The 24,682-nt window shown below is 49.4% G+C and overlaps 1 protein-coding gene across 2 annotated transcripts in view; it reads left to right on the plus strand.

Annotated features, from left to right (window-relative positions):
* Window positions 1-24,682, plus strand: part of EDA (ectodysplasin A) — a 61,158-nt gene that overhangs the window by 10,963 nt on the left and 25,513 nt on the right. For both annotated transcript variants that reach the window (XM_053990614.1, XM_053990615.1), the window contains exon 2: window positions 24,542-24,647. In XM_053990614.1, coding sequence (XP_053846589.1) covers window positions 24,542-24,647 — 106 coding nt within the window. The remainder of the gene's footprint in view (window positions 1-24,541; window positions 24,648-24,682) is intronic.

Consider the following 24,682-nt stretch of genomic DNA (forward strand, 5'->3'; position numbering starts at 1 on the left):
GGTCCTGTGTCCCCGGCAGCTTCTGTTGTGGTGGCTTTTAGGGTTGGTTGGTTCAGCAGGGCTTGGTGTAGCCAGGGCTTCACCCCACAGGGTGAGTGATTTAGGGAGTTCTGTTGACTGGGAGCCAGTGGAGATGTGTGTGGCAGCTGGAGCTGCAGGAGGATGAGGAGTCGCTCAATTTATCTTTACATCCAGTGAATTGTGCCGCTCGTCTTGGAGATCAGGAGCTGCTCGTTGGGCTGGGCTGAGTTTGGGCCCCTGGTGGGCTTTTCCACCAAGATCTGCCAGGGTTGGTGTCCATGGGGAAGAGGAACCTGTCAGGCTCCTCAGGAGGTGCTGATTGCTGGGTTGGGCTGACAGCAGGGTTGGGCTTTGTTGGCCAAGAGGCCTTAAGGGACACCTTGCATGGAAAGGGTTGTCCAGCCCTGGCACAGGAGTGGTGGAGTCCCCATCCCTGTAGCTGGATGTGGCACTTGGGGACATGGTCCATCGTGGCCTTGGCAGTGCTGGGGGAGTGATTGAACTCTGATCTCAGAGAGCTTTTCCAGCCTCAGTGATTCCATGATTTTTCTCAGGCTTCTACTATCATTGCTCAGTGCTGACATGCTCAGATTGGAAGAACTTGGGTTATTCATGCAGGATCCTTGTTTTCTGCTTTCCCTCTGAAATCTCCACAACAGAACCATTTGCACATAAATAAAGCAGAATTTTTGGCCAGCTCTTGTGCACACCTGTGCACTCCCATCACTCACCAGGAAATTGCTGCCCTGAAATGCTGCTCCTGAAATATTTGCCAAGGAATGGTTTGGGAAAGCTAAAAATTATTCTTTTGAGACTTCTCACACCGTCAGTTGTGAATTAAGGCTGCACAAAATGAGGTTGTTCAAGCAAATGAATTGTTCTAAGAAGCAGTGGGGTGGGTCAAGACGGGACCACCCCCTTCCCATGGGCAGGAACACCTTCCACTATCCCAGGTTACTCCAGCCTGGCCTTGGACCTTTCCAGAGATGGGGCAACCACAGCTTCTTGCATAAAATGATGGAAAACGCTGGGCTGGAGGCGCTCTGGTGAATATAGGATTATTTAATATATGGGATGATTTAATTTCTGTTTCAGTAGCTCTGTTTGCTATTGGGGGCTGGGGTCAGCTGGGGTGAGGGAGGAGGATGGAGGGGATGAGGCAGCGAGTCCCTGCTCCAGCAAGGCAGGATTTCCAGTAGGAGAATGCCTTTGGAAGAGTGTGTGTTTGTGCCCACAGCCATTAAGCTCCATAATCTTGGTGTCTGTATCGACTTACAAATGAAAGCTTGCAGTAATTTGGAGCAGCATTTGAATTGTGAGTGGTAGTGATGATGCTGAGCTTGTCTTTTAATGCTGAGTTTAGAGGCTTTGAGGTTTGGATTAAAAAAAACTTCAATGAAACCACAAAAAAGACATTGGAAGCATAGCTGAACAGGTGGAACAAATTTGTTAAATCTGTTATTGGGAAAACAGCAACTTGCTTTTAAGAAATAAATCAATCTGCAGCTCAGTGTTTCATAATGAGGAGTGGGATAGAAAAATCTAAAAATATCTCCAAATGAGAGCTAATGCTCCAAAGGAACAGATCCAAACTAGAATATAATATTGCCCATTGTGGTGACAATAAGGATTTTAAAGTTCATTGAGATCCTTGCTGGGATGCAGATGGGACTTGAAGAGCCAGCATATTTCCCTTGGCTGGGTCCAGTTTTTATTTGCATAATAACTTATTATATGTATTGCCAGTAGCTCACAGAGCCCCTGGTCAGGATTGGGAAACCACGATGAGTTCATCCCCCTCTGCCTGCTGAGACAATATATTCCCCAAGAACTGGGAGGGAGGCTCTCTAGCAACTAAAGCAAGTGATTATGTGCTTGAAGAGGCAGGAAAAAGCAGAGTTTTAACCCTGTGAACCTTTGTGTACCTCGGATCTTCTCACCAAGACCCATTTCAAGGGTCTTTGTCCCCATCCTTCCTCCTGTGTCCTGAGCTTTAGCAGCTGATTTTAATGAAGTCAAGGAGCTTTCCCAGGTGGAAAACGTGTCCTGGGTTTTCAGGAGCTGGGACATCTGTGCTGTGGTCTCTGTTATTGTGGAGCCAGGGAATGGTTTGGGTCAAAAGGGGCCTTAGTGATCATCTCATTCCACCCCCTTTTCTGCTCCTTTCCTTGATTTCCCCAGCGCTGTTCAGGCAGCAGAGCCAGCTCTGCTTCCATTTTTCTTGGAAAGCAATTCCACAGCCTCATCCCTCTCTCAGCAGGTTCTTCCTAGTGTTATTCCAGAGTTTCCCTTGCTCAGCAGAGCCTGGGTGCTCTGTCACACCTGGCCAGGCCAGGCTGGGGCACTGCCATCACCTTCATGCTCCATCGTCCCTTTGTTTTGTGACTTGCTGTGGGCTCCTGGGCACAGGGGGCTCCTTCCAGTGCTGCTGTGGAGTAGCTGCTCCCAACTAACCAAATCCACATGGACAGCTGTTGCTCAGAGGGGAGTGGGTAAGTGCATCCGTAAAGTTTGGGATTTGTGCCGGAGGGAGCGCAGCCAGTGCATGGCCATCGCTCTCTGGGAGCCCTTGGTGCTTAAACCCAGGGAAAGGAACCCCAAATCTCCTCCACCTTCCAGATTCTGGTTGAGGGAAGAGTCAAGGGGTTGTGGAGTTGTAAATGAAAATGCCAGTTTTTCACAGCTTTTCACAGACTGGGATTGCTCAGGGTCAGGGATCGTGTGTGGTGCCACAGCTCTGTTCTGGGGGCAGAGAAGGTTTACCTGAAACTGCTTTAGGCTGAATTTTAGGAAAAGTTTCTTTCCCCAGAGGGTGTTTTGGCACTGAACGGGCTCCCCAGGGAATGGTCACAGCCCCAAGGCTGCCAGAGCTCCAGGAGGGTTTGGACAATGCTCCCAGGGATGCACAGGGTGGGACAGTTGGGGTGTCTGTGCAGGGCCAGGAGCAGGACTGATCATCCATGGGGGTCCCTTCCAACTCAGGATATTCCGTGATGCTAATTTTGGTGATGAGCAGGTGGCAGTGCCACTGTCCTCTTGTGTGCCAGGCTGAGATGCCCTCGGGGTGACAAAGCCTGGTGCTGCTGGTGCCTTTGCCATGGTCAGTGTTGGCATTTGGCCAGGTCCAACCAAACCATTGTGGTGCCATTTTCCTTCGGAAGCGTTTCTGAGTCCAGGGATGCTTTTCCATGGCTGGGATTCCCTGAGTGTGTTGTAACATCACTTTCTGCTCCAAACCTCAGCTCAGACTTCAAGGACTTATTTCTCACCTCACAGCTGTCACATGCCCAGCCTGCTCATTGTGCTGGGATCTGGATGGATCCATGGGTTTGGAAACTCCTCCTGTTGCTGTCGTGCCGAGAGGGGCTCGTGTGGTGCTGATTTGGGACGCCTTGCTCTCCATCTGCTCCCGTGGTTTGGGAGAGCTGGGATGTGATGCCCGGGATCCCCACTCTGACCACAACGGCCCCGCTGGCTGGGAGCCACCCAGAGTGGCCGGGGGGCAGGGAATTGGCACCCAAGGGTGCTGCTGGAGGTGCCAAAGCTTTTGGGAAGTGCCAGGGACTCACTCCGGCCACGCCGCCAGCGATTTTTCAAGGCTGAGGGGTTGGTGGAGCCTTTGTGTTCCTGCTTTGAAGCCCCGGCCTGAAAGTGTTGTAATGAGATTTTATGATGTATTCTGGCAAGGCCTGGTTATTTTGTGTGTGGATTTATTGTCTAATGAATTGAGTGATTTTGAAATGTTTTGTGCAACGCTTTTTTGGAAAGGACATTGTATTTTGTTTATGGGATGTGTGAGTTTTTATGAAACTTTATTTAGCTTTTAGCAAGAATAATCTTTATTCAACAAATAGTGCAAATAAATCTTTAATTGAACAAATATGTGCCAACTTTCAAGCACAGTAACAAACAATGACATGAAACAAGGAAACTTTGGAACAATATACAACTTTAAACATAGTATTAAAAAAAAACAAAACAAAAAAAAACCAAAAAAAAAACAACCAAAAAAACCTCCAACCTAAACCCCCTAGCAAAGCAGATTTTGGGCTGTGTAGTGGAGCATGGATATGTGGGACCTGCCAAACTGGAGGGAGCAGAGCAGGGAATGTGGTGCCTGGTGGCTTTCCAGGGGTGCCCAAGGATTGGGGTGCCCCCCAAGCCGGGGTTTGGAGGGAGTGGGAGCTGCTGGATGTGCCTGGGCTGTGGGAGCAGATGTGGAAACCCTCCTGGTGTGTCCCAGTCCTTCCTGAGCTGCCTTCCCAGTGGAGCATCCCCAGCCCCAAAGAGGGATGGGGGCACCCAGGGCTTGAGGATTTGCCTCTTCCAGCCCCAGGTTGTCTTCAGGCTCTTGGAGGGCACGCGAGGGGCTCTGAGCTCTGTGTTGCTGCAATGTCCTCTGTGAGCTGCCTGGCAAATGGGTTGAGCGTTCCCCGCTCCTCTTTATTCCTGCCCAGGCTTGGCTGCTGCCACTTCAGTTGAAAATGGAGATTCCCAGCCCCTGCGCTGCATGTAGCTGGAAATGCCTGAAAAACTCTCAAATCCAGCATGAAAGGGTTTGAAATGAGGGGAGGAAAGCCTCAGCATTTATTTCATTTCACTTTTTGGAGTGTTGGTCTTGAGTGAAGATGGGCAGAGTCAATTTTCTGTTTATTTCTTTATTAATCTGATCCTACTGGATTTCCTTCCTTGTTCCAAGTATGGAACGTTCCTTTTATGTCCCTGGAAGTGTCCAAGGCCAGGTTGGACAGGGCTTGGAGCAACCTGGTCTGGTGGAAGGTGTCCCTGGCCATGACAAGGGATGGAACTGGATGGGCTTTAAGGTCCCTTCCAACCCAAACCATTCCAGGATTCTTCCCAAATAATTATCCTAAAATGTGGAAGGAGTTTAGTATTGAAGATGCTCATACAACTGCTGCTTTTCACTGGAATTTCCTATATTGATGACAAAATTACTTGGCAGGAAGAGACCCAGCTCTGCATTTAAGTGACTTCCCTACGTCTTCAAACCCCAGGAATATCAGGAATACGATCCCTGATACTTCTTCTTTCTCTGGGAAGAGCATTTTCAGCCCTTCATTGCCCTTTTCAGCCCCTGGAATTGGAACAAAAGAGCTTTTCTTCTAAAAGTGAGCCGTGGAATTGGGTGTTAATGGAAACTAATTAATGCTGAATGGAAAATTCCTTCTTGGCTATGTTTTGCCATTCTCTTTTATAGCTCCAACCTACCAGACCTCTATCGGGCTGCCCATTCTTTTCCAGGAAGGATAAATGAGGCTTATGTTTCCAGAAGGGGAGCTGGAGGCATCTCACCCCTCCATGCACCCTTGGCTTGATCTGACCCAACCTTCTCCAGACCTCTGAGTGGTCCTAAAAGTGCCCAGTGCTGCTCTGTGCACCCACCTCACCTTCAAAGACTCCCTTTTTCTTTGGATTTGGCCTCATTCTCTGTTTCAGACAATCACAGGATCATTCAGGCTGGAGAAGCCCTCTGGAATCATTGAGTCCAACCCTTCCCCAGCACTGCCAAGGCCACCAGTAGCCCACATCCCCAAGTGCCACATCCACGTGGCTTTTAAACCCTTGCAGGGATGGAGACTCCACCCATGTGCCAGGGCTAGACAATCCTTTCCATAAGAAATTTCCCCTAACATCCAGCTAAACCTGCCTTGGCACAGCTTAATGCTGTTCCCTTTCCTCCTGTCCCTGTTCCCTGAGAGCAGAGCCTGACCCTTCCTGGCTGTCCCCTCCTGTCAGGGAGTTGTGCAGAGCCAGAAGATCCCCCCTGAGCCTCCTTTTCTCCAGGCTGAGCTCCCTCAGCTGCTCTTGGTGCTCCAGACTCTTCCCCAGCTCTGTTCCCTCCTCTGGACACAGGAAAACCCTGAAGAGCAGCAGGAGATGGTTGGGTTGGGGAGTTTCACCCCATTCATAAATGGGGAGATGTTGGTGCTGAGGAGTCTCTGTGGCCAAAGTGGCAGAGTTGGCTGAGCCAATTTTCCAGTTGGATCTCCTGAGCACGGCCCTGAGCCACCACCTCCAGCCAGAGCTCTGCCTAAAGCTCTCCTGGCCTTTCAAACAGAGCCCAACTGTGGAGGGAAACACCTGCCTGTGCTTTGTTTTGAAATCCATATTAAATCAGGAGATCAAGGAGTCGCTGTCCATGTAGAGGGATGGAAGAAAGCCATTGATGTGCCAGATGTGTGGTTGGAACATCTGTGGCTGGAGGTGCTCTGCCCAGGATTTCTCTGCTGAGGGAAGCAGGGAGGTGGTGCCTGAAGGGGCTGTGGGTGGTGGTCTCCTCTCTGTGGTAAATCCTTCTTTTTCCTTGGGTAGGACATGGCTCGAGTCCATAGAACAGCCAGGGGTGGTGTTAAGGATAAACTCATTGGATTCATGGTTGGTGTTTTTAACTACTTCAATTCCCAATTAGTGAGGGGGGATAATTCCCTGTAGGAGCAAACTGAGCATCAAAGCTGTTTGTCCTTGCTGAGCTGGGCTCCAGGCACCCCCAGTCTCCAGCAGAATGAGGATGTAATGTTGGGAGCTGTCAGTATGGAGACATTCCACATCCTCCTCTCTGGATGAGCCCAGAGGAAAGGGACATTCCTCAGGCTGAGGCTGCATCCCATGAGGATCAGGAGGACAATTGCATCTGGCACTGGGGCTGGTGTCCTTCCAAAAGGCAGGAGGGAAGGAGCACTGGCAGGACCTTGGTGCTTGGCCAGTTTGGTGATGGATCCCAGTTAAGGATGGTGAGTTCCAGAGCTCAGACCACATTGTGCACATTCCCTGTGAGAAAAAGCTTTCCCTTGCCCTCACTGTCCATACTTCCATTCCTTTCCAGATCTCCCCATCCCTCCCTGGTTGTGGCTGCTGCCATCCTCCTGCAGCGTGAGGGCTCAGAGCTGCCCCTTGGGTGGGAGTGCATTCCCACATCCCTGTGGGATGTGCAGGTGTCCGTGTGCCACAGCTGCTGAGCTTTTTCCCTGGGATAGACCAGGATCCCGTGAAGCCTTGGCTGCTGGAATTCCTGTCAGCAGATCACCTGCTCCCAGTTGGAAGTGGTCACTCCTCTCTGTCTCAGTGGCAGCAGTGTATCAGGCCCACAAGACAGGCAGGAAACCTTCCTCTCTCCCAGGCTCTTGGATCACAAGGGGAGGATCAACCAGATGTCCTCAAAATCCTGCGTGTCCTGAGGCTGACCTGCAGCTGGCAGGGAGAGCTTCACTCTGTGTCCATGGAATCTCTCCCAGGTTTTGTAAAGACAGAACCATTTCAGATCTCTCCATCCTTCCCTTGGTCCGTGTTGGGCTCCAACCTCCTTTGGAGAGGTGAAAATGGAACCTTGTGGAAGACCAGGGAGGTGCTGAGCTTCTCCTGCAGGCACTGCAAGGAATGTGTCTGACACTTCAGCTGGTTTTGCCTATGGATTTAAGGAAGGGGGTCAGGGCAGCAGGGCTTGGAGGATATCAATGATTCAAACAAAGAAGTAATTTATTTGCACCAAGCTTGACATTTAAATGCTCATGGATAAGCAGGAATAATGCGTAGGATTCGTGGTACCTGTTTAAAATAGCTCTGTTGGAGCCTCAAACCAGACGTGGAGGGTTTGGATTTCAGACCATCCTCTTGCTCCAGGATCTTCCTTTGGAAGGAATGCAATATTCCGTGCAAGCCCTAAAGATCCTTCTGTTTTTAGGATGCAGATTTTGATCTCAACCTGGGAGTCGGAGCACGCACTTGAACAGCATCTTAATGAGCTTATGGTTGAGAGCTATTTATTATCTGTTAGAACAGGCCTTTTATTCCACTGGCAGCCTAATTTGCATGGTTTGTTGTAATTAACACCATAAAATGTTTAAACAAAAGTACAGATAGAAATTAAATTTACAGGCATTGAATTCAATAGCATCAGAATAAACCTTTGATTTGTTTTTTTTCCTTTGGCAAGAAAGTGATTCACTCAAATTAAATTTAGGAAAAGCTCTCAACTTGGAAGGAGGGATTTAATGAAAAAAAGGCATCCCAATCTGCCAGAGCAGCTCGGGGGAAAGCTGGGATTTCACTTGGACAAGGCTGCTGAAGGGAAACTCAACTGTTCTGGGTGAGAGAGGTGTCCTGAAATCCTGCATCAGCCGCTGCTGGCAGCACACGTGCAGGCAGGATGGTGCCTTTGCTGTCCATCTGTTCCATTTTTCCATGCTGTGGCAACTATTTTGGAGGCACTGAGGGGTTGGGATGGAGGCAGATTGATGGGAGTGTTCCCTGCAATTGTCCAAGGGTGGGTTGGACAAGGTTTTGGAGCAAACTTGGATAGTGGAAGGTGGGAAAGGAGTGGAATGAGACGAGCTTTAAGGTCTCATTCCTTAAATGAGACCAACTCAAGCCATTCCAGGATTATTCTATGATAGTTTGGAAAATCAGCCTGAGGCTGATGTGTGGGTGAAGGGGTTGGGAATTGTGTCCTGGACATTCCTGAGGGGCTGGAGGCATTTTCCAGGGGCTCCCCTCCTGCTGCAGAACACTCAAAGTGGCTCTGGAAAAGTCTTTTACGGCACTAGAGGAGGCGTCACCGCGTCAACCCCCAAATGAAGTCACCAAACCCAGGCCACTTCTGCTCTGATTTATGCAGCAAACATAACAAAAAACTATATTGTGAGCAAATGGCCTCTGGGTGAGGTTTAGATTCCCTTCTATTGTTTGGAATTCTGGGTTTAGCATTATGGCTGGGATTTCTAGAGTCAGAACTAATTTGTAGTGTCTGGGACCAAGGCTTGGCGTGGTGCAGGAGCTGGGACTGAGCTGCTGGAGACATCAGTGGGGGGGAGCACGTGTTCCCTGGGGTCGGGGCTGCCAGGATTTATGGCCTTGGGTTCTCAGGAGCTGATCCAGCAGGAATTCTGATAGTCAGAAAACAAACGGGGAGAGTTTGGCACATCTGTGCCTCTCCCTGGATCTTTGAGGTGCCGAGTTGGGGTTTGGACGTCATCCTCAGGTTCATGTTCTGCATCCCTAGGGATTTGTCCAAAATTTCTTCAGTGAGACGTTGCTGTAGGGGATATTCCCCAGCAGGTTGGGTTTTGAAGCTTTAAAAGGTCTGTCCCAAAGGTTTGTAGCATGAAAACTGGGGTAATGATAGAGCAGATGGAAAGCTTCAGGACTTAGCCAGCTCCTGGGCAGTTTGATAAACTTATAGTGGCTTTCCCTTTTTGATTTCCTCCTGAAATCCCTCCTGGATCAGAGTGAAAACCACCACCAAGGACCTGCGTCTGTAGAGGATGCAGAAAAACTGAGATAAGTGTACTAAAAGCAACTTCTAAAAATAAATAAAGCTGTCATGCACCGACACCTCAAGGAGCAGTGTTGGAAATCACATTTTCCTGGCCAGGTCATGCACAAACAAAGATAAATTAATTAATTTCTGTTGTTGCAGCAGGGAGTTCTCCATGTTGGTTTATTCTTTCTTTTTAAGCATTTTTATTTTTACTTTTGGCTCCTATTGTTCCACTGGTTGCTTCGCACTCTTTCCCAACTAAACCTCTAAAAGTTCAAGGATCCATGAGGTTTGTGTCTTGTTTAGGTCTGTTTTTATTCTCTATATGATTATTTGGATTGGTTTGCCAGGAGAAATCCAGCCCTTCACCCACTGGGTGCTGCAAGTTCTGAGCATTGGCTCTACAGAAAAATAAGAATTAATTTAGCATGAGTTGTTTGACTGTGGGATAAACTGGGAAGAAGGAGCATCTTGCAGTAACAGCACCTGCTAAGAGAACACTTTGCTGGTTTAGGAGGGATTTGTTATGCCCAAACTGGAGATTCTGGAGAAGGAAAAAAGCTTTTTTCCTCTTTTCTCAGTTGCTTTGTAAAGGGCCAGGTAGGGCCCTCTGCTGGGGTTTGCAGTGTTAATCAGTGATTAACAAAAGGAAAGTTGTGAAATTAGGGAAGACACAGAATTTAATGCCTGCAGTTTGATAATTGTGTGGTTTAGGGTTTTTTTCACTTCAAATTAGAGGGTTTTGGTAACATGATAAGCTGCTGTTACATGTCAGAGGCACAGGACATGAATTTGAAATTTGTTTTTGCTAGCAGTGTTTTTAAAGAACAGATTCTCCTTGTCTTTATTGTCAGTTCCTCTCTTTTTCTTCAGAAATGACACATTGGGAACGATATTGTTGGAATTTGGGGGAGGTTGGAGTGAGATTTTTTGGCTCAGGCAATGGAGACTGAGTTTTTGGCTTGCTATCCCTGTTTAGGTGATGTGCCCCGTGACAAAGGTGACCCCAGATGGGTCCCTTTCACCCCAAACCATCCTGTGAGTGTGGGATTCTGTGTCTCCACATCAGAGCCCGGGGGAGCAGCTCAGCCTGGGCGTGTCTGGGCAGGGACAGGAGGGAAACGGGGAGCAGAGCTGCTATTAAATGGATTATTCCCAACATTATTCATCAGCCAGGCTTGAGTGATGGCCTCAGATCTGCTTGTGTTTGTGCTGGGGGGTTGTGTGTGTTGCTGATGGGAAAGTGGAGCCTTGTTCTGGGGGGTACTGGTTTTGTACCAGTGTTGGTAAAGAGGCTGCTGTTTTTTTGGGGTAGGGGCACTGTCCAGCCTTAGCCCATGGATATCTCCATGGACACAGAGCCACAGAGGCTGTGGCTGCCTCATCCCTGGAAGTGTCCAAGGCCAGGCTGGATGAAGCTTGGAGCAGCCTGGGCTAGTGGGAAGTGTCTCTGCCCATGGCAGGGGTTGAACTGGATGAACTTTAATTTCCCTCCCAACCCAAACCAGTCTGGGATTCTGGGGTTCTTCATAGTCCTCCTGAGGACATGATCTTGTGCTCTGGGCTTTAAGTGTTTGTGACCAGGTTGTGCCAGTACATTTTCCTTTTCCCTGGGTCAGAGTTTTCCTGGTCTGGCTGTGACAGGAAGAGCTGGCTGCCCTGACTGCTGGTGGAAAGGCTCCAGTGCCACGTGAGACGTGTCTCAAAATCTGCTTGTCAGTGAATAACTGCTGCTAAAAGACATGAGCTGGCATTGGTGTCAAGAGGAGATGCTGGAACATGGACGGGGCTTTAGCTGCAGCAGAGCTGAGGGTTCAGGAAAGGTGCTGGAGGTGCTAAACAAGGAAGAAGGTGGAGGAGCAGCTTCCACTGCTGCCTGCTCACACATTCCCTGCATGGAGTGTTCTGCTTGCAGTAAGTGCTGCTTTTTCACTTCACAACATCACACAGAATCACTGAGGTTGGAAAAGCCCTCTGAGATCATCCAGTCCAACCTGGGACCACATTGTCACCCAGCACTGAGTGCCCCATCAGCCCTTTCTCGGACACCTCCAAGGATGGACACTCCAAACCTCCCTGGGCAGCCCCTTCAGTGCCTGACCACCCTTTCCATGCAGAAATTCCTCCTGCTGTCCAACCAGCACCTCCCCTGGCACAGCTTGAGGCTGTGCTTGAAGTGAAGACCACTTTTGTTCTTCTGGTGCCTCTGGTGGAGCGCGGGGTGGCGACGAGCGGCCACTGTTTGTTGTGGCTGTTGCTGCCTTCCCCTGGGTTTTCTGCCTAATGCCTGGCTAAGGAATTATCCCGATGAGTACACGGAACAGGCACAGCTCCTGGCTAGAGGGATGAGAGCAGCTAATCCACAGGAGCACAGCCCAGCCTTTTGTTGCTTTTGTTGCTTCCCGTTGTGGGGAGTTGTGCAGAGCAGGATTTGTCAACACTCGGGGCCTGACAAAGAGCCCCTGACGGCTGTGGGTGAGGCCAGAAAGCAGGGCCGGAGGGGAAGGTGTTGGGACTTGCTGCTGGAGCTGTCTGCACACAGACAGCTGGTTCAGGAATCCCTCCTCTCCTCTGGGAATGCAAGACTGACAGTTCTTTTGGCATCCCACAAGGAAGCAGGTTCAGGGGGTGCAGGCGGCTCTGCACGCTCAGGCCGTGGGGAGTTGTTTTTTAGCAGTGAGGTGAATTTTGGAGGGTTTCATCCCTTTCAGATGTTCTTTCTCCTTTTTCTCTTTTTTTCTTCGACTCTAAAAGTTGAAAGAGGCCTTGGGTGGCTTTTCCTTTTGAAAGGTGACCTTGCTGCATAAAGTTGTCTGACTCTGTGCTGTCCATGCCCAGTGATATATGGGAGCATCTGGGAATGAGGGGAGGCTGATCATTAATTCCCTGAATTTCTCTAGGATCACACGTGTAGCTCAGGTTCCCTTCCCCACACTGGTGAAATGTTCCCCCTTTAATCCCAGCCCTGTGTGAGGAGCTGCCGTGTGTAGGCAGAGCAAAGAGAAGTGGGGAATGGGCTTTTTTTGGGAGTCTGGCATATTCCAGTAGTGCCAAGTGTGTCTCAGTTAGTCCAGTGTGTGCATCTGTTATTTGACTGTGGTCCAAAGCAATACATTCTCCTCCTGCCTCTCTGGCTGTGGTTTAATTAATTAAATTTAAAAATTCAGCCGCAAGCTGGAGGTGAAGGTGCTGCCGGGGGAGTGGGAGCTGCTACCAAAATACCATCGTTAAATGGTGGTGTCATTCCCAAATAATCCACTTTATAAGGCTGTTTTATTGGTAGTTGCTGTGCTTTGCTGCTTCCAGAAGATCTCTCACCAGAGGCTGGTTCCTGCTCTGCTCATTCACTTCCCACCTCCACCCTGCACCTCTCCAGGCTAATAATAAAAATCAAATTGTTTTCTCTGCTGGAGAAAGAAAAGGAGAGTCAGAACTGAGGCTGATGTGATCCAGACCAAGCATTTCCCTCTCCTTTGGGTGCTGGATGTCCGAGTTCTCTGGGAATTAAAACCACCAGATGCATTTCTGCCCTTGGGCACCCCGAGCTCCCTGCAGCAGCATTCCCAGTATCCTTCTCTCCACAGGGGATCCTCAGTCATTTGGTTTTTCCTCTTGCAACGTTACAAATTTCTGCTGCCCTGGATTTTATTTGTGGGTTTTCCAGGCTTAGCAGGTAATGGTTATAAATGGAAATTTGACTGCAGCACGTGGTTTCTGGCTGCAGTAAATTCATTCCCTGCGGGCTTGGGGACGGATCCCATGTGTTTTCTCCAGTGCAAATGGTTGTTTCAAACATCCATCTGCTTTATCTGCTGTTGTGTTTACAGTTCCCCTTTGTAGTTCCCAGCAGCATCTCCTCTCTCTCCTCTGCTCTTGTTTATTTAAGGTTATGGTAAAATATCTCTCTTGTTTGGAGCTGTTTTGTGGGAGCCTTTCCCAGCTTGGCTGATCCCAGGGGTCAGGGGAATAAAAATCATGAACCTGATCACCCCCGGGGAATCCCACAGTGGTGGTTCCAGCTGGTCCCTGGTGTTGTTGCTCCTCAGGAATGGGATTTTAGCCAGATCCTGCCCCTGACCTTCCGGTGCTCTGCAGGCAGCATGACTGGTCATTATTGAAAAATAAAGGGTTTAATCCACTCAATTTGTAGCAAAAGTTGACCAGTGGACTCATCTTTGTTTGGGTATTGAATTGTGTGATGTCCCTGGTTGTTTGTCTGTCCAGGATGATTTAGGAAACCAGTTTCAACTTTAGGAAAAAAAAAAAAAACTCCAAAATAATACAACAAACAAACCCAAACCAAGCTGTCTGAAAAATCCTAGGAGGATATATTTGATACTTTTTCCTGGCAAAAGTTAAACATTTTCCATCCTTCTTCAGTTTCAAGCCTTCAGAAGGTTTGTGGGTCCTTCTCCAGCACGTGGTGCTGCCTCTCCATGTCCAGGCAGAAGCCGCAGGGAGCACCCCAGGGCTCCACAGCCTTTGGAGTTTCCCTCAGGTTTTGTGTCCCCATCATGGGCAAAATATGACCCAGGATGACATTTGGAGAGGTTGCAAAATTCTCTCTGTAAACAGTATTTATTTTTTTTTCTTACGCTGAGCCCCAAGCGATGTCACTGCTTGTCTTGCACAGAGAAGTAGGAAAACAGTCCCTGGCTGCAGGAGGGGGTTGTTTTCCTAATTTTCTTTCACCACAGCAGCATTTCCTGTTACTGGTGAGTGTTTGGAGTGCCTGGATGAGACCCCCCCCCCCAAGCTCATGTGTCACCCCAAGTTGTGTGTTGGAGTTTTGTGGGACACTGGAAAGTGACTTTGGAGTGGGACCTGGAGTGCCAGGACAAGGAATGGCTTCCCACTGCCAGAGGGCAGGGATAGATGGGATATTGGGAAGGAATTCTGCCCTATGAGGGTGGTGAGGCCCTGGCACGGGGTGCCCAGGGAAGCTGTGGCTGCCCCAGCCCTGGGAGTGTCCAAGGCCAGGCTGGATGGGCCTTGAAGCAGCCTGGTCTGGTGTCCCCATGGCAAGGGGTAGAACACGATGAGCTTTAACATCCCTCCAGCCCAAAGCAAACAGGTATCTGTGGTCTTGAATTCCCCACCCTTTGCTGCTGGAATTGTCTCTTTTCAAGGGTCAAAAGCTGTTGGCCAGTTCCAAATAGTCCAAGCCAGCTGAGCCTCATTTTAGCCACTGGGTATTGACAGAACGGTCCACGAAATTATTTTTCTGGCTTTTTTTTTTTTAGCCTTCCATTTTTTTCAGCCTTCTGGGTTCTTCTAACCTCCCAGTGCCTCAGTTTTACCGTAGGATGGAGAGCCAGCTGCTGCAGAGGCACAAGCAGCATCCAGGAGCTGAAATATTAAATCCTTTACTACTTTCCTTACTTAAACTCCTCTCAGCAAACAACTCAGCCAGCACAAAACCTTTTTCTTTCAGCCTCACAGAGTCAGAACATGTCACAGGGGATGTTGAGCTAGCGCTGCTCCCTCCCAAAAGCTGCCCCAGCCCGACACGAGGCAGCTGTGCAGCAGCTGGCCTGGCTGCCTGGCTGGAAACATCTGGATGGGCTGCGGCGCATGGCGGGAGCCGCTGATGCTGCTGTGCAGCCTCGGGCGCTGTTTGAAGGCTCTGCACTTCAAAGCCCAGCTCAGAAAGGCTTGGCTTGCAAAAACTCACACCTCTGCCTCTGCTCTGGGCCTGCCGTGGCTCCCACCCGCAGCCAGAGACGCGGGGATGCCATAGCTGGGGTTTGTTTGCTGGGAAGATAATGGAATTCCTGTGCGCAGCTTCGGGAGCCACTTGCTCGTGCCGTGCCAGCTGCTCGTGCTCGCTGGCCAGGCCGTGGGGGCTTGGGGATGGGTTGTTTGGATGGAAAACGGAGCTGTTGCCATGTGGAGACGGAGCTGGAGAATGTTGTTCTGATTAGGAACTGTCTGGTGCTCGCAGCAGCAAGTGGAGCTGGGTTTGGCAGCCCCAAAGCTGGGCCTAGAGGCAGCCGGGGATGTGCACAGTGCTGGGACCGGCTGTGAGATGGTGGCTTGTGGAAAGCTCACGTTCCTGAGCTCCTCCCAGCTCCTTTCCCCAGAGTTTCCACAGCACACTGTGGCGTTTCTGACTCAGTTTGTCCCTCGTAGCTCAGGGCTGTGCTGTTCCAGTGCACAGGCCATGGTGGGGCAGCGCCAGCCTGGTGCTCACGGTTGATCCCATGGCACTCCACAGAGCCATCGGGGATCCCACGTGCCTCCTCTGACTCCCTCAGCTGCCCACATATCCCAGAGCGCATTCCAAGGGCGTGGATGACACAGCTGGCAGGTGGGTCAGGCTGCCACAGGTTTGCTTCTGGAAGGATCCATCCCAGAAGTGCTGGGGTGTTCTTTTCCCTTCATGCCGGTGGCGTCGGTGGGTGCCATGGCTGTGGGAGCTGCTCCAGGTGTCCTCACTTCCAGAGGAGACAATTCCTGCTGCTGAGCTCACACAGGCAGGGGAAGCCAGGCCAGAAGGGGACTAAACAGCAGCAGAATTTGAGTTTTTTTACAATGAGAGTGGTTTTTACCACCACTGGCACAGGGTGCCTGGAGCGGAGGTGGATACCCCAACCCTAGAAATATTCGAGGCCTGGTTGGATGAGGCTTGGAGCAACCTGGACTAGTGGAAGGTGTCCCTGCCCATGGTAGAGGGGTGGGCCAAATGCTATTGAAGGTCCTTTCGAGCCCAAACCATTCCATGTTTCTATAATCCAATTTTTGGGAAGCAGGGTGTTTATCTGGAGGCAGCTTCTCCGGCGCCATGTGCTGAGAAGCCCCTTGGTCCTCCCTGGGAGGAGGGGACATTCCCTCTTCCCCCCATTCCCATGCTGTGTCCAGTTGGCTTCCGAGGAGTCCCTGTAGGATCTGGAGTTTTGCAATTCCTGCATGAAGGAGCATCTCTGGCACTGCACCCAGCCCTGCCTTGCGGGAACTTGTTCCCGTGGCTGTGCCCGGAACGGAGCCTTGCAGAGCTCTTAATCCTGTCTGCATGAGGTCATTGGCTCCTTGATGTTAATTGCAGGGGATCTGATTAATTAGGCAACAGAGCGTAATTTATTTGAGCAGATTATTGTATAGAATTAACCAGGCAGTCACTGTCTCCCACCACAATTCCATGCATCCCTGCAGGTGTGGGACTTGCCATTAAAACCTTCACCCTTGATGTGGATGGCTGGGTAATAACTGGATTATTTCCCAGTTGCAGCAGCGGGCTGTTTATCCACACTGTTTCATGGATGCGTTATTTTGTGGGTGTTACATTTTCAGCAGACTTGTTTTCATTTCAATTCAATTTGGACTACTTGATTCCCTCCTTCTGTTTCTTTCCCTTCCGTTCCTCTTCTTCCAATAAAACGTCAAAAAAATTAATCCCCACCGAAGGCCAAATTTAACATTCAGATTGAAAAAAGAGGATTTTAAAGCCCTTGTGCTGAAAAGGGGAAAAATGTACTCGGACAGGAAGTCTTGGGTTTGTTATGGAGCAAGGAAAAATATTTTTAAAACTTTATGATAGAATTATGAAATCCCAGGATGGTTTGGCCTGGAAGGGACCTCAAAGCTCATCTCATTCCACCCCTCTTCCATGGGCAGGGACACCTTCCACTAGACCAGGATGTTCCAAGCCCCATCCAACCTGGCCTTGGATACTTCCTTAAACAGCTCAATTATCTGAATAGCAGAAAGATTTAAAAATTTTGAAGATTTCCCCTCCAAAAAACAATAGGAGGGGTTCTCTGAGAGCAAGGGCAGAATGAAGTTCATCAGTTCCAGTGTCTGACAGATGTTCTCCTGTCACTTTCTCCCCTATGGATCCATCTCCGTGAGCAAATCCAAACCAATTCTTTGCTGTAGCTGGTCCCACTCCAGGCGATGGGGTTATGTAGAATGGAGATAAAAAGCCAAATACCAGAGAACTGAAAAATGCCATAAATTTGGATCCTGCAGCTACATTCTCAGTGGAAAACTCCAGGGTAGAATCTGGTTGGTCACCTCCTTAAGGAAGAGGTGGCTTGGCCACCTGGAGTGTTTGTCTGCTTTGGAGATGGGTTCGAAAAGGGGACTGTTCATTGAATCAGCTGCTCTTTCCAGATGTTGGGATTTCAGTGCTCCTGCCTCTTGAGAAACGTCTGGAATTGGTGGGAGTTGAACGAGTTGGGTGGCAAAGAAGCGCCTTCAGTGGAGGTGATCCAAAGCACCCTCTGGGAATGGTCCCTGTGCACGTTATGGTCCAAGTTATGTTGGTTGTGGAAGCAGTTGAGGTCATTGTTCCTGCCATGACTAGCAGGACCTTCCAGGTATTCCTGAAAGTGTTTCCAAACCTGCAAAAGGAGTTTTTCTCCTAAGGAGGAGCCCCAAGGGCGATTTCAGGCTGGAGAGAGCCCAGTTCTTCATTTTGCAGGGAACAGAGGTGCAGCAAAGGAAGCAGCAGGGCCCTGAAGCTCTTTGCTGGAGCAGCTTCTGATTTGGGGAATATTTTTAAGAGGGATTCTGGCTTGAGGAGGATTGTGCTGTTGACCTCATGTTGTCCTGGATGTGCTGGAGAAGCTTCAGGTCATGAGGAGCAAGAGCAATGGTGCATCTGGAGAAAGGAAGAGGAACTATGCTGATATGGAATTTGGTTCCCCCAAATGCAGCATGTGCTGTGTTTTATAAAATGCATGAATATTTTGGGAATATAACTGCTCAAATAAAGAAGGAACTGCTGCTGGAATGCAGGAGAAGAACCCATGACCTCCATCTGGAGGGGGGCGTAGCCCAGCTGGCTGAAAATTGGCCTGAAAAGGCCTACAAAAGCTAATTAAAATGTGAAAAACTGCGAATTCGTGCTAATAGACAGCAGATCCCTGCCTGGCACTGCTTCACAGCTAAATTTGATTTCCTTGGGAGGCAAAAGGAACTGATTTAAGTTCCTTACCTTGCTGACATTGATCCCTCTCAGCGTTTAACCAGCCTGCTCCCAGCGAGGAACTTCCCGCGGCTCTGCTGTGCCGGACCCGGAGCCTGCAGCAGGAATCTCTTACTCCTGCTACCAGTAAAAAATTCACTGCAGGTGTCTTCATGTGCAGTGTTAAACTCAGCTTTGACCTTGTTCTGCTCACATCTGGCTTGTGTTTGAGCTTTCCCTTCAATGCCAGCAGGTGTAAGGAATGGGAAGCCTCAGCCATCGCTCAGCTGGAGCCGTGTCCACCTCCATGGCATTGTCCCCCCCATCAAAGTCCTTGTAGGAGCCACCAGCTCCCCTCCAGCACAAGGCAGCTCCAGGGGAAGGTGTCTTAGACAAGTGTGTGGACAAACAGCCTAGTTTAACAAATTGTGGTCTTCTAGGCTTGAGGCGGGGCTGGTTTGGGGTCAAATTTGGTGATTTTGGTGATTGAGTCAGGGAAAGTTGTGGGGTGTGTGTAATCCAGGGATTCGGACTGTGGACCTGGCTCCATTTGGTGCTGAAACCAATTTTCTGTGGAGGATTAGGACAGAAAGTGTTTCTGAGGGTTCCGTAGATTATTCTCCCTGTGCTGAAGGAATGCTGGGACCTTCCTTTTCCAAAATTACGCTTCGCTCCTCCCACGAGGAGCAAATCCACCTGCCTGCTCTCCTTACCTGCCAGGTTTGCCTGCGTTTGCTCCAGGTTCCCTGAGCTGATTGAAAATAACAATCAAGTGGTGTGTTCAGTTGGGTCAGTGGTGGAAATGTAAGTATTTGGGATGTTGCTTACTGAACTAAGCTGAGTTTGAGCTGAGGAAGGTTTGGATTAGAGGAAAGGAGGAAATTCCTGTTCGGACTTGGAGCTGCAGGATGTGATCACTGCTGTCATAGGTCTGCTTAAAGCCCAGTTCCACATGGAAAGGAGGAAGGGAGAGGGAAGGTTTTGGATCTGGAGGGAAGCTTATAAGGTGTTTTAATTGTTCTGATGGCAGTTAATTCCCTGTGTCCATCGCTTTGGCTTGGATTGAGAACTGGCAGTTGGATTTAGGGTTCTGTCCTGCAAAACACCGTGGCTTTCCTGGGTAATGAATGTAAAATACCAGTAAATCCTGGGAAAACCTGCTCCCTCCTCTTCCATTGGTCTCCAGTAGTGTCTGTAACTGGAGGGCTTGGAAGACCCAGAGTGTCATTCCCTGGCCTTCTCCAAACTGGGATTGCACAGTCCTTGGGAGAGGATTTTGACCCAGTGCTCAGCATGTTGGCAGCGTCTCAAATCCCGTTCCCAAAAGCACTGGTGGCATGTTCAGTGTGTAGATGTGCTGAGATGGGAGTTCCTGCCTGCTGGCAGGTGCTGTGCCCCCAGTCCATGGCATTCCATAGTCCATCTCCAAGCCCAAGGTCATTTCTGTGTTCTAGTGGTCAAATACTCCCTTGACTCCTTGGCTGTCATTTTTGTGAAGCTCCTCACGAGTGCTGGGAGGGAGATGGCTCTGCTGTTACGGCTTCTGCCTGGGCCAGAGCTCAATCCCTCCTCCCAGCCAAACTTCCTGCCTGGATAAGCTCCTTAGCATCGCTGGTGTTTCGGGATTATAGAACAGCTTTGGGTGGAAAATGCTCTTGAAGTTCCCCGTTGTGTCTGAAAACCAGTGAGGATCCTTGAGTGCAGATTGGAATGAGGGAGAGCTGGGATTTTGTATCAACTCCAGGGTGAAGGATTGTGCCTCTGGGATCTTGGGCTTCAGGATGAACAGCTGGAAAGAGCAGGAATGTGGCTGGGAAGGATGACAGAGATGAAGCAACAGGGACCAGAGTAGTTCTGGGCATCTTGAAGGTGAAGCCCAAACTGGAGTTTCACACAGAAAAAGCTGAGGAAAGGGGTTTGTTACGGTGTGGAACCTGCTCCAGAGCCCTGGCAAGGATTCCCACAGCCAGCTGGGAGTACCAAGTTTTGGGAGGAAGGTGGGAAGTGGAGGTTGTACCATCTCTGCTCTCTCCATCTCTGGTCCTCCCCCTCATGGCATTGATCACATTCCATGAGTTTTGCAGGCAGGGCTGTGGCTTGTCCTGTGGACAGAACAGGGTGTCAAAGTTCTGTCATGTTGAAGTGGGAATTGTTGCCTCGTTTGCTCCTTGCATTTTTATGAGGAGCAAGAAATGATGACAAACACAATTCTTAAAATATGTGGGATGGTGTTTCATTTCAATAAAGCAAAGCTACTCCTCGAGCTTCTTTCTGAGCTGGTGGAATATAAATTATCTACTTGATCTTTTTCTTTTTGCACCACGTGTGACCAGAGGCAAAGCTCTGGAGGACAATGGGGCTGATATTCAAGTAGCTGCTCCTCTGAACCACAGGCTGAACTTAAGAGCACCAGAAAAACAACAATATTGCTTCAGAGAATGCTGCTGCAGAGCCTGGGCTGGTTCTTAGGCTCCTCACACTGCTGATCTCCCAAACTGCAAAGGAAGAGGGAATTTGACTTTAACAATCCTGTTAAGCACTCGTGCAAGAGGGTGAGTTCATGCTTTCTTTCTAAGGTGCTTTAAGACATTGAGCTGTGTTTTCTCGATGAGATCTTTAGCTGGACTTGCTTTGTCAGGATAAATTGGGAGCCATTAAAGGCAGAAAATCTTTGGGTTTATTTCACTTTTTACCCAAAAGGCCTTGTACACCTGAAGGTTTGGGTGTTTTTCCCTTCTGCAGGAAGAAGACACTTGTTCTTCCTGCCAACTTAGCCTAAGGGAAAATCCACCTTTTGTGCATAATTGCATGGGGTGGGTTATATTTTTTTCACTTTTCTTCTTCTGAAGCTGTTTGACCAGTGGAAATACATTCCCTTGGTGTCCAGTGGCTCTTCAAGAGGCTTTTGACAAGGGCCTGGAGTGACAAGACAAATAATATTTTATTTTATGAGAAATGATAATACCTTTCTTTATCCTTGTCTGGAGTGTGGAATGTCCATCCTACAAATGAGTTTGAGAGGCCCTGTTATTTTGGCAGCTCCCACTGTGCTCCCTTGACATCCATCCTCCAGCAGCTTTGTCCAATGTTCCCAGGCAGGTTCTGCAGGGAAAACCAGCTCTGTGTGCCTTTGTTTTGCTTTATTTTGCCCAGAGAAACCGAGGCAGATCCGATTCCCTCCGGCGAGCGGTGCCTGTGCTATTGTTTCCCAGGTTATTTTGAGGAATGCCTTCCCCTGGGATTTTCCTGTGTTGGCTTTTTGACCTTTTTGCAGCCTATAGTGATTCTCTTGATTAAACCCACGGTGCTTCTAAAATTAAGGGTGATTTGAGGGCTTTAGCTTGGAGGAGGAGGAGGGAAATGGGGATTGTTTAGACTGTTCAGGGAAAATACCTGCTCCCAAAAAAGAAGCTGTGTGTGCTTGACTCCTGAAAAATTTTCTGGCTGTAAAAGTTCACGGCCTGAGAGAATCAGCTGTCTGTGACTTTGAGGATGAGGAGTTTCAGTGAAATCATGGACTAGGTAAGAATTCCTTTTAGAATTCCCCAGAAAGTGGCACAGCTGGGGTGCCCCATGAGCCCAGGATGCAGAGGAAGGAGGGAGCCTTAAAGATGATTTTGTTCCACCCCCTGTCATGGGCAGGGACACCTTCCACTATCCCAGGTTGTTCCAAGCCCCGTCCAGCCTGGCCTTGGACATTTGCAGGGATCCAGGGGCAGCCACAGCTTCTCTGGGCACCCTGTGCCAGGGCCTGACAGGGAGGAATTTCTTCCCAAGACATCACTGCTGTCTCGGGGGTGGTGAATGGAAAAAGCACCCGAGCGGTGCCGGCCACGACTCCCAGACGGACACAGACGGGCCCTTCATGGCCGAGCGTCCCCCGACCTCGGGCAGCTGCAGCCCTGGAACAACGGAGCCCTTGAGTCCCCAGAGAGGGACTTGGCCTTCGGGTGGCTGCAAGAGCCTTGGTCACCCTTTCGCTGCCCCTGACCTCCCCAGGGATCTGAGCATTCCCTCCATCCCGATCAGGACCCTTGAGCCTCGGAGCCAGTCGCTGGAGGGTCAGTGCTGTTATTTGCATAATTCACGGCGCTGTGGAAGGGATGCTCTGGGGATGGGCCCCTCTCTCTGCTCACACCACTTGTGTCCATTCCCAGGTTGGGTGTGGCACTGCTCCTGGAAAACACGGTTCCATGGGAGTTGTCCCAAAGCAGCAGCTGCTGTGTTCACAATTAGTGTCTCAAGCTGCTTTTGTGGGTTTGTTTTCTAAGTAAAATGTGTGATTCAGTCATTTGCCCTCGCTGTCATTTCTCTTTCTGACTAGAAATACAGAGTTTAATGGGCAGATTACTTTTAGCCAAAATTTAGTGGTTTTCTGAGTGGTCAGTGACAAGTGACATCAGATTAAAACCTGGAGCAGGGCAGGGGAGTTGGGGTTGTTCAGCCTGGAGGAACAGCCTCTATTTCTATTACAGCCTTTATTACCCTGCTCTGTAAAACCCCAGTAATGATCCAGGCAATAACAGCATTCCAAAGCCACGCTGAGGATTTCACTGACACTTTAACCCAAATTATAATGCAATTTGTTCCTTCAATTAGTTCTGCAGTGTCTCAACATGAGTTAAATAAGGGGTTTAAAGAGAAATTAACTTTTTCTCATCCCTGGCTGTGCTATGGTGTGTCAGGAAAGGTGCTGGTGGTGGCTGCAGGAGCATCCTGCTCCGGTGTTCCACACGTGGGGCAGTGCAGTGGGATGTGGCAGCTTTGGGAACGTGGTGCTTTGGGAATTGTTCTCGCCCTTTATTCCTTGTTGTAAACCTTCAGTTGTCCATCCAACCCTGTAAGTGGCTTTCCTCAGGCAGATAAGTTTTACTCATCATTACTCACGCCTTTTCGGGACGTTTAAAAGCCGGGTAGTGAGACTTTGGGAAGCTGATCCCAGGTCATCCCACAGCGTTTTGGGGTCCTTTCAGCCACGACATCATTGCAGTGACAAACACCCAGGAATTTTGCAGACCTGCCTGCACAGGGGCAGAAAGAAATAGCAACAGTTTGGGGATTTGAGAAACGCTTTGGGAATTCTTCTTTGGAAACTAAAGGGTTTCCAAATATTTCCGTTTGTGAGACTGCACCCGAGCCCGTTGAAGTAAAGCAAAATGCCGATGTAAAATCTGAGTGAAGGACTGGGATGCTGAGGTTGGGAGGGGAGCTGTGCTTGGGAAATACCTTGGGAATGCAAGGGAGAGGGGAGGTGAGAGCCCTGGGGCTTGTGAAAAGCCAAGGGCCTTTTGCGATTATTGCTCTTGATAGGGACTTTTATGAGCTGGAGCTTAACGAGCCCGGCAATTCAGGGGAGGTGTTTGTTCTTCTCTGCTCTTTCAAAGATGCTTTTGATGCCCCAGGTTTTGTTCTCAGAACAATGATGGGTTCGATAACCTTTGGGGCTGCTTTTTGAAGCCTCCTGGTTCTTGTCTTGGGCTGTGATTTTGTTTTGCTGTGTATTTACAGCTGAAATAAGCAGATCGGGTTTCTTGAGCAAGAAAACCCCATCCTAGTCGGAGCAGCCGTGGCTGTTGGATGCAGTAACACACAGAAGGTGTTTGGTCCCTAATTGATCTTTGACTTCCCTTTTTTATGAAGTGAAAATAACAGGAAAATGCCGCTGGTGATGAACTGCCACACCCGGGTGTAGCTGGGATTCTGGTTTCTAACCTCAAATTTCAGTTTCTGGGTTGGGATGTTGATCTGTTAAAGACTTTTTTAAGGCAGCAGCAATTTTTTCCTGAATAGGAGGTCGCTACATAAAACTTTTGCCTCCTGGCAAATCTCGTGTTACAAATGTTGCTGTAGGTTTAAAGTGTTAATTTATGTGGTATATTGGGCTGGATTTAAAGGTCCCTGAAGACCTTTGAATCTCAGTAGCTAATGAGGCTTGCAGAGAAGAGGTTGAGAGAGGAAAAACTTACTGGCAGTGAGTAATGCTGGAGAAAGAGCACCAGAATTGAGCAAGTTTTGCAGAGAAAAATTAGGAATTATCGCGCCGGTCTTTGAGGTGTTTGATTATTTCCAGCCATAGGTCTCCCTGCAGCCGTGGCCTGCAGTCCCCCATGTCTGGGGGAAGATTCTCCATGCTGAAACCCCTCAGGTGGAGTTTTCCCAAGTCCTAGACTGCTTCCAAGGAGACTTGGGATGAGCTGAGATCCGTGAGCAGCCATCTCACGTCCTCCTCGGCTCTCCCGCTCATCCTTGCTGGAAAGAATTTGGCATTTAGGCTCCAATCTCTCAGCTTGGCTGAACCAGCCGTGCAAAGATGCTTAAACTTGTCCCTCTCCTTACAGCTGGCCTTGCTGAACTTCTTTCACCCCGAGGAGAAGCTGCACGTTGGAGAAGAAGGGAGGCGTGTCCGTCGGAATAAAAGGAGTAAAGGCAGCGAAGGGCCCGACGGTGAGTCCTGCTCCGTTTCTCCCTGATTTTGGTCC

The sequence above is a fragment of the Vidua macroura genome, chromosome 14, assembly GCF_024509145.1.
Source record: "Vidua macroura isolate BioBank_ID:100142 chromosome 14, ASM2450914v1, whole genome shotgun sequence".
Taxonomy (NCBI): domain Eukaryota; kingdom Metazoa; phylum Chordata; class Aves; order Passeriformes; family Viduidae; genus Vidua; species Vidua macroura.